Genomic DNA, 9,484 nt, shown 5'->3' with positions numbered 1-9,484 from the left:
CATCATACCCTGTATCCCTCCCCCCATTTAAGTCTATCTCTCTCTAAGTCTCTCTCTCATTCTCTCTCTCTCTGCCATCATACTGGGTGAGGACGACTCTCTCTCTGTCCATCTAAGTCCATCTCTCTCTAATTCTATCGCTCTCGCTCTCTATCTCTCTCTCTCTCCCATCATTCTGGGTGAGGAGGAGTGTCTTTCTCTCTCTCCTTTTATTTCTCTTTTTTTCTCTCTCTCTCGTTCTCTCTCTCCCTCTCTCTCTCTCTCTCTCTCTCTGTCTCTGTCTCTCTCTCTGTCTCCCTCTCTCTGTCTCTGTCTCTCTCTCTCTCTCACTCTCACTCTCTCCCTCTCTCTCTCTCTCTCTCTCTCTCTCTCTCTCTCTCTCTCTCTCTCTCTCTCTAATGCGTCTCTCCCTGCAGGAGTGTTCATCATCTGCTGGCTGCCCTTCTTCCTGACCCACGTGCTGAAGGCCCACTGCGGGACCGCCTGCTGTGTGTCCCCCTCCCTCTACAGCTCCGTCACCTGGCTGGGCTACCTGAACAGCGCCGTCAACCCCGTCATCTACACCACCTTCAACATTGAGTTCAGAAAGGCCTTCCAGAAGATCCTCCACTGCTGAGGTCGGGCGGGGGGGGGGGGGGGGGGGGGGGAGGATGGAGGGGGTGTTAGAGGGGAAGGAGGAGGAGCTGATCTATGTGTGTTTTCACCCCCTGATCAACTCTTGACATTTCCACCAATCAGGGGCTTCACCATCAGTGACATCATATGAATATATGTTCTGGCTGTGAGACGCACTGTAGACTGAATAAAATACTGTAAGTCCTTATTTCTTCCCACTTCAATGTTATTTTTGTTTTATTTTTGACTTTATAGTCAAACACAGTCTGTCACAATTGAGTGTTTCATGTTTAAATGGGATCTTTTGAGATTGTAATAAACGATACCCAACTAGTGTGTGTGTGTGTGTGTGTGTGTGTGTGTGTGTGTGTGTGTGTGTGTGTGTGTGTGTGTGTGTGTGTGTGTGTGTGTGTGTGTGTGTGTGTGTGTGTGTGTGTGTGTGTGTGAGTGATTCCAGGAAGGACCTAGTCATGATTAATTTAAAGTTGGTGTTGTGAGGTATTATTGTCGTTGAAACCAGAGCATGTGTGTTGATGCCTTGCTTACTGGCTTTGGCAGCCTGATACTACTAAGAGACAACTAGTGTGTGTGAGTGTGACTGAGTACAAAAGATATGCTGAGGTAATGCCACCACCATGTTAACCTCGTTGTGAGCTGCCAACACCCTGTGCTGTAACGTGTTCAGCTGAACCAATGGTCTCTAGCTGTCCATTAATAATACACAGCAGAAGGTTTAGGGGGCGTGGTAAGATGCCAAATGGGCGGAGCTAAAGGCTCTACCTGCAGAGCTTGTATGAATCAGGAGCCATCGAAGACGAGAGGACGCTGCCATGGCCAACTGCCAGGTGAGACTGCACACTTAAGAGACTGCATGCTTAAGGCCCAAACCCCCACCTGCTCCTTAACGTATAATGTTTGTACAAAGAAATTTGATATAGGTAGCTTTGGATGATAAAATGATCGGCTAGATGACAAACATTTAGTTTTCCTTTCACTCTATTCACCTCACCCTACATTTCCTCTCTCACTCTCCCTCCACCTCTTCTCTGCTTCACCTTCACCTCCACCTTCTATCTACCTCACCTCCACCTCCACCTCCTATTTCAACCTCCACCTCCTCTCTACCTCGCCTATGATCTAATCTCTGCTTCCACCTCCTCTCTACCTCACCTCCACCTCCACCCTGCTTCCCCTTCTACTCCACCCCCAACCAGATGCCCACACCTGGCAACGTTGCGGACATAGCCAATGTTGCGGACACAGCGCAAGCAGCAGATTTAGCGGATGTAGAGTTTGAAGCAGGCGTAGCCGAAATAGCATGCATCGCCAACATGCAGGTCAAAGCAGTTGAAGCGGACGTTGATGAAGACGTTGAAGACTCTCCTGAAGGTCAGAAACGGCCCTGATTTGTATAGTAGAAGTAGTGGTACAATAGTAACAGTATTCTAACTTTTAGTATTCTTGGGTATTCAATTAGCATTTATTAACCATCAAACTAAACAGTATATACATTTACTGAATAAAGACTGAAAATAAAATGCTTAAAAAAAAGTTTGTATAAGCAGATAGAAACTTGTCATGTGACGTGTGGCTGGTTACTTTGACCAGACGATACGGGTGGTGGACCAGTGAAAAGCTCATAGGGGTTGTTTTGGGTCGCATTGACTAACAGCCTACTCTGTCATTCAGGTACGAGATGTGGCCGGCTCTGTCCCTGGATGGGGCGCATACTGTTCTGCCTGGAATGGTTCCTGTACCTGGTCACTTTCCTCCTTCTCATCCTCCCCATCTTCCCCATCTTGGGTACCTTATATTACATATTATATGAATAGATAATTAGATAACTGTCACAATCCTACTGTTGGGTAATGTTAGGCTGGTGGGTAACTGGTGGTCATGGCAACTGTGGGAGTGGCTTCCTTGATTGGCCTGGATTATGGTCACCTGAGGGATCCAAGATGGCCGACACAGAAACAAGATGGTGTCTGGATAGACAGCATGGTGCCCGGTGGTTACACTCCGAAATCATAAGACTTTGTAAAGCCCATTCACCCACATACCAGGACCACGCCAGAATTAAGGATTCCTACGGGGAACGCGACCGCCCCCTTTGTCGTCTTCGTTTGTCTATGTTATGTCAAAACAATAACTGAACGAGACAGCGACCGTTCACCCCAAACGCTTGGGCTATCCCCCCTACCAGAGAGAGAAGGACCAGAGCTAGCCAGGAACCCAGGTGAGTCACTGCTCACGTGGCCGGAAGCCAGTTGCCTGCCAGCTGTGGTTGGCTACCACTTACGTGTCTCGACTCCTGCCTAGACAGAGCCGTTTTCCCATATATACCAGTGGGGTCGTGACAAACACGTAAGTGACTTGTTTGGGACTCATCAAGGAGTCAAGCTGAACGGTGAAGCTGTATGGGGGGGTGGTCTCACTCTGAGCCAGGTTCTGTTCTGGGTGATGTGTCTTCATCAAGAAGGAGACGTCTGAGAGACAGAAATACGTGCTGAGACTTTGGTGTCATTACAGGGGAAGAGACATTAGCTGGGTATCTGTGGGAGCATCAGCATATCAGTAGGGGAACCTGAGGGCCTCAGGGGTAGACCCAGTGAGGATGTGGGCCTCAGGGGTAGACCCAGTGAGGATGTGGGCCTCAGTGATAGACCCAGTGAGGATGTGTCCAGTGACAGACCCAGTGAGGATGTGGGCTCAGTGATAGACCCAGTGAGGATGTGTCCAGTGACAGACCCAGTGAGGATGTGGGCTCAGTGATAGACCCAGTGAGGATGTGGGCCTCAGTGATAGACCCAGTGAGGATGTGGGCCTCAGTGATAGACCCATTGAGGATGTGTCCACTGACAGACCCAGTGAGGATGTGGGCCTCAGTGACAGACCCAGTGAGGATGTGGGCCTCAGTGATAGACCCAGTGAGGATGTGGGCCTCAGTGATAGACCCAGTGAGGATGTGTCCAGTGACAGACCCAGTGAGGATGTGGGCCTCAGTGATAGACCCAGTGAGGATGTGTCCAGTGACAGACCCAGTGAGGATGTGTTCAGTGATAGGTCCCAGTGAGGATGTGTTCAGTGATAGATCCCAGTGAGGATGTGTGCAGTGATGGTAACAGCTTAGATGTGTACAGTGACAAACCAGTGAGGATGTTTGCAGTGATGGTAACAGTGAGGATGTGTCCAGTGATAGGTCCAAGAGAGGATGTGTTCAGTGATGGGTCCCAGTGAGGATGTGTCCAGTGATCGGTCCCAGTGAGGATGTGTGCAGTGACAGACCCAGTGAGGATGTGTAGAGTGATGGTAACAGCATAGATGTGTCCAGTGATGGCCCCAATGAGGATGTGTTCAGTGATAGGTCCGAGTGAGGATGTGTACAGTGATAGGTCCCAGTGAGGATGTGTGCAGTGATGGTCGCAGTGAGGATGTGTACAGTGATGGTAACAGTGAGGATGGGTCCAAGAGAGGATGTGTTCAGTGATGGGTCCCAGTGAGGATGTGTACAGTGATGGTAACAGCTTAGATGTGTACAGTGACGGACCCAGTGAGGATGTGTACATTGATGGCAACTGCTAAGATGTGTGCACAGTGACAGACCCAGTGAGGAAGTTTACAGTGTTGGATCCAGTGAGGGTCTGTAATGAGAACCTAGGAAGGATGTGTACAGTACAGTGATAGGTCCCAGTGAGGATGTGTAGACTACAAGTTGCAGCGAGGATGTGTACAGAGATTAAGTGAGGGTGTGTAATGATAGTTCCCATTTGGGATGTGTAGTGGTAGATTAAGTGAGGGTGTGTAATGATAGTTCCCATTTGGGATGTGTAGTGGTAGATTCAGTGAGGGTGTGTAATGATAGATCCCATTTGGGATGTGTAGTGATAGATTCAGTGACTGTGTAATGATAGTCAGTGAGGATGTGTAGCCTACAATTCAGATGAAGAATTGTCCCTTGTGGTAAACCATTTTCCGCCTGATGTCATTTGGAGCCCTTATACGACACATCTATAGGAACTTAGCATCATTATTGTTATCATTTTTCTCATCTCTTGCATTTGGTTCACTTCTTAGACGCAATACTTTCTACGAAGCTGTCGACTTTGAGTAGCGGAAAAGAGAATTGCAGCATTCCGACGCCGGTGCAGATCACGTTCAATTCAACGCAGTTGAGCAACAGCTCTGCACAAGACGAAATATACACCGGTAACTGTAAAATGATCCACTGAAGTAGAGAATAACAATGACTTTTACCTTGACATTTTCACCGTTTTATAACTTCTGCTAAAAATTAGTTCATTCGACTGCATGTTTTAAAAACAACGTTATTTATTTTAAAGGGGACATATTATACCACCAGGTGTGGGTGTGATTAGCCTTACAAGCCGTTTCGAAAAAATCTACCCCATGTGACATCACTAGTGGGCGTGTCCACCTAGATCTGTGCTGGATAGATGAGCAACGTTTACTTCAGTCCACTGGGTAGGCTGGTAGACTGATCTATCCAGCACCGATCTAGGGGGACATGCCCACTAGTGATGTCATATGGGGCAGATTTTCGAAACGGCTAATCACACTCACACCTGGTGGTATAGTATGTCCCCTTTAACGTTTTAAACTTTTTTAAGGTGTCTACAAAACACAATTCACACACTGTCTATCGTTTGTAAATCATCAAATTTACTCTATCAATGCTCCAAAGTTAGTTATTCTAAAGTGTTTACTATCAGTTGATAGTTGGTGATTATTGTGAATGGGATTATTCATCTATTAGTAGTAATAATGAGTGTATCATTATGCGTATTACATGAATGGGCCTACAGTACGCATTTTACTTACTCATATGAATGAATCATCAGTATGTATTACAAGTATACTAAGTATTGATAATAAGTAGTTTCAGCAGTCTGCCCGTCCCCGGCACGGGGACGACTGGGGCGCATTGTCGGGGGTACCCCGGCGGGGGCGGGGCCCTGGGGCTGGCAGAGCAGCCTCCGGTGGAAGGGGAAGCACTTCTGCGGAGGCTCCATCATCTCCCCGCGCTGGGTCATCACCGCGGCGCACTGCTTGGTGAAGTACGACACATACTCAGACACACCCGACACAAGCCACGCGTTGATGTACATTAAACACAACTTGACACAAAACACACTAGGCACTGTTACACAACATACCACATACAAACAATACACGCTAGGAACGCACAATATCTAGTGTTCATTTTTCAAACAGAAGTACAGAATACACACTGTGTGTGTGTGTGTGTGTGTGTGTGTGTGTGTGTGTGTGTGTGTGTGTGTGTGTGTGTGTGTGTGTGTGTGTGTGTGTGTGTGTGTGTGTGTGTGTGTGTGTGTGTGTGTGTGTGTGTGTGTGTGTGTGCCAGTTCCAACATGCTCGAGCCATCCAACTGGGAGGTTGTGGTGGGATCATTGCGATTGCTGGACGTGTCCCAGGGTCAGCGGTACCGTGTGGGGAGGGTGGTCTACCACCCCCTGTACACCTCCAGCAGTGGGGACTACGACCTCGGGCTTCTGAGCATGCTCACAGACATCCAGCTGATAGGTCGGTTTATGGAACTCCCCACCGCTCCAAATGTTTTTGTTAAGATCACGTCATCATAAAATTATTTATTATAATTATTTTATCATTATTGTCATTTTTATGATAGCAGTTATTGATTATAATTACTTTTCTGAGTTAACTTATTTTTTCTATCATCTACCGTTACATTGTTTGCCTTGTGTCGTCTGCTGTCCACCAGGGGGCGTGCGGCCTGTTTGTCTGCCCAGTCCCAGCGCGTCCTTCCCTCCTGAAACAAGGTGCTGGATTACAGGCTGGGGGTATACCAGAGAGAACGGTGGGTCTTTTTGTTCATTCATGCATTTTAATTAGTCATTCTCTATTATTCATACCTGCCAGGGGTTCTGTTTTTTGCGTATTTCTTGTTGTTTATATCCTCTCTTTTATACCCGCACCAGCGACATGGTTTAGATACATTCTTAACATCTTCAGTTTATTGCTTCTTTTGTGGAATGTCTTAAAGTGTAATTCCGGGGAAAATTGAATCCAGGGTATTTTTCGGCATGAAGCCTCAAATAATAAGCCCTCCAGACACTCTTTTTCGCAGGAAAATCGAGTAGGCCTATAGAGCTTGCCCGCGAATGCCCGGAGCTAGGGCACAGCGAAAGCTTCCAATTCTGCATTTTTTAACCACTAACATTGCTCAAAATAGCACATCTACACTAGCATGAATAGGGTCCCTACACATAAAACGAATCATCAACAACTTAGTTAGTACTGGGAGTTTATTAAAAAATACTGTTTTCTTAGTCTGTGCCTTACCGGTAGGTCAATTTTTCCAGGAAGTCCAAACAAGTCGATAATTTGCTACCGTAAATGATATAATAGAGGCGCGGTCACGTTAAAATTATACCGGGGGCGAAAATTGTACCGGCCTACGTCATCAGTTGTTGACGAATGCCAAACCTGCCTGGCAACAGACGACGCGATCGTCTGTTGCCTGGCAACGGGCGAACGCGTCGAATGACGTAGGAAGGTTCTTGAACATTCGCGAACTTTCATGCTCGTTCATTCATTGAGCGCGACAAGACACGTTTTTGAAACCTGCTTTAAACACTCAGTTTACTAGCTAAATTCGATTAAACAATTCAATACAATACAAATATAAAGTAAAAACAAGTGTTATCTAGCGATCCGTTATCTGTATTATGTAATTTCGTCTTTGGAAACATGAGCCGAATGTTTTTTGAAACCTGCCCGGCAACGGACAACCCTTACGTAATTGGTTGTCAAGTTGTCAACAACAATTTTAACGTGACAGCGCCAAAATAATAAACAAAACAATCTCCCCTCTTGATACTTGGCTGATTTAAAAAAAATAAATAGCCGCCCCTTGCTCCGGGCATCGCGGCCTGCGGGCAAGCTCTATACTCGATTATCAACGAAAAAAAGTGTCTGGAGGGCTTATTTTATGGGGCTTCATGACGAAAAAGACCCTGGTTTCAATTTTCACCGGAATTACACTCCAATTTCCTCCTCTTCCTCACCCAATGCAGGCTGCTGAATGATGGGTAGTTTTTCTCTTCCAGGGCTGCTGTCCGACGAGCTCCAACAGGCGTGCGTTCAGATCATATCCCCAGCCACGTGCTCCCAACGGCATGTCTACGGAGGCCTCCTAACTCCCCGGATGTTTTGTGCTGGTTACATGAAGGGAGGAGTCGACTCGTGTAAGGTATACCGACTAGTCTAATTTCTTCTCACAGCTAGTCTTTACCCAACTATCCAACTAGTAATACATATTCTAGCAACTAATCTTAACCTGACCAACCAACTATTCTGAACTCTTCTATAACCAACTAGTCTGGCCAACTCAAATGTATGGCCCTATTCCTAACCTGACTGAAGCACTGTCGTGCTCTGAGCTGAATTGGTTCGACCCATCAGGTCTTGTTGATGTGTGACAAGGCCTGGGGTGTGGTTGCCAGGGCGACAGCGGGGGTCCACTGGTCTGTGAGACCGGTCCCGGGGACTGGAGGCTAGTGGGCGTGGTGAGCTGGGGCCACGGCTGCGGCCGCGGCGGTAAACCGGGAGTGTACACCAGCGTGACCTCGCTGGTCCGCTGGATCTACCGTGAAACCCAGGTGCGTCCTCGAACCACCAGGGGGCGGGCTAGTCCAACAGGGGAATCTGTGAGTTAAATAAATGCGTTAAAACGGGTGAGTTGGCAGGTTTAACGTGTGAATGAAACAGGTGTGTTTAGTAGGTGTGTCGATGAGTTAAACAGGGGTGTTGGTGAACAAAACCGATGTTTGGATGAGTTAAACCAGGTGAGGTACAGGTCCGATGACATGCCACCTACTGTGAGTGGGATACTGGGATTAGTCGTGCACAAGCGTTTTGAAAATCGGTCTCTCATGACGTCACAAGTGGGCGTGTCCACCTAGATGTGTGCTGGATAGATCAGTCTACCAGCCTAGACTGATGCACCGTAGCAAACGTTGCTCATCTATCCGTCACACATCTAGATGGACACGCCCACTTGTGATGTCATAAGATCCCGATTTTCCAAACGGCTCGTGACGGCTACTCACACCTGGTGGCGTGTCGTGGGACATTTAAATAGGAGAGTTGGCTAGTTGAGCCCTATGGATCCTCATCCCTTTACACACATTAAGGTCCCATGTTCCCTCTGCCCAATGTTACCTCAGCCCTCTTACGTATACTATGATCTGTCAGTCCTATGTTCCCTCAGCCATACGTTCTGTCAGCCTTATATTCTGTCAGCCTCATGTTCTGTCAGCCCAATGTTCCCTCAGTCTTATATTACCTATTATATCCCCTCAACATGCATTCACCAAAACATTAGAGCTATCAATAACCACTACATCAACCCCAAATGAACAGGCAACACAAATATTAATGAAATTAAAGTTAAAAAAAAACCTGTAATGCAATTAAGAGAATTGTTAGCAACTGTATCCTTTAAGAATTAGCATAAGACAAACAGGTGTCACAGTGAGATTTGTGAATATTTTTCATTTACAAGCACATCATTAACTTAATTAGGAGAAGTTGTTCTCTGTGATACAAGCTGAAAATAACATGAATTAAAGTACTTCCTGGAGTGGTTAAAGATCTGATCTAAGGAGTTAGTTAAGAGTTATTTAGTAAGTTACTCTTATAGTTACATGAGTCATAATATATATTGTGGGTAATAAGTGTGTTGATGTTGTATATCTGTATTTTATTGTAAGTCTGGTCTTGATGTTTTTCTTTAGATGGACAAACCTGCCGAGCTTCAAGAAAAAAGAGCCAACACATTGATTTCCTGACGTATAAAAACAGAGAT

General features: G+C 46.5%; 2 protein-coding genes and 1 long non-coding RNA gene across 5 annotated transcripts in view; 2 read left to right on the top strand and 1 right to left on the bottom strand.

Moving 5' to 3' along the window:
* The window catches only part of drd2l (dopamine receptor D2 like), a 3,295-nt gene extending 2,679 nt beyond the window's left edge, over positions 1-616 (top strand). Inside the window, exon 5 of the mRNA XM_060053510.1 lies at positions 417-616. Within this exon, the coding sequence (XP_059909493.1) occupies positions 417-616 (200 nt within the window). The remainder of the gene's footprint in view (positions 1-416) is intronic.
* A 4,209-nt stretch (positions 617-4,825) lies between these two features.
* Positions 4,826-9,476, top strand: LOC132460123 (transmembrane protease serine 3-like). Of its 3 annotated transcripts, XM_060055170.1 has the most exons (7): positions 4,826-4,939; positions 5,211-5,690; positions 5,999-6,177; positions 6,377-6,472; positions 7,725-7,867; positions 8,121-8,276; positions 9,414-9,476. In XM_060055170.1, exons 3-7 carry the CDS (start codon positions 6,006-6,008, stop codon positions 9,465-9,467), a joined length of 621 nt encoding a protein of 206 aa, XP_059911153.1. In that variant the 5' UTR covers positions 4,826-4,939; positions 5,211-5,690; positions 5,999-6,005; the 3' UTR covers positions 9,468-9,476. The 3 variants fall into 3 exon arrangements, with proteins under 3 accessions (XP_059911153.1, XP_059911151.1, XP_059911152.1); XM_060055168.1 differs by lacking the exon at positions 9,414-9,476 and having other exon boundaries at positions 8,121-8,333; XM_060055169.1 differs by lacking the exon at positions 9,414-9,476 and having other exon boundaries at positions 5,211-5,735; positions 8,121-8,333.
* LOC132460124 (uncharacterized) lies at positions 6,228-8,171 on the bottom strand. The gene is made up of 3 exons (XR_009526345.1): positions 8,031-8,171; positions 7,683-7,832; positions 6,228-6,424 (listed from the first exon to the last, which is right to left on the bottom strand). It is a non-coding gene; the product is annotated as an uncharacterized LOC132460124 (long non-coding RNA).
* Positions 9,477-9,484: the final 8 nt, after the last annotated feature.

Source organism: Gadus macrocephalus, chromosome 6 (assembly GCF_031168955.1).
Source record: "Gadus macrocephalus chromosome 6, ASM3116895v1".
Taxonomy (NCBI): Eukaryota; Metazoa; Chordata; class Actinopteri; order Gadiformes; family Gadidae; genus Gadus; species Gadus macrocephalus.
Note: the sequence above shows the minus strand (reverse complement) of the source record. Positions and strands in the feature narration are given on the sequence as shown.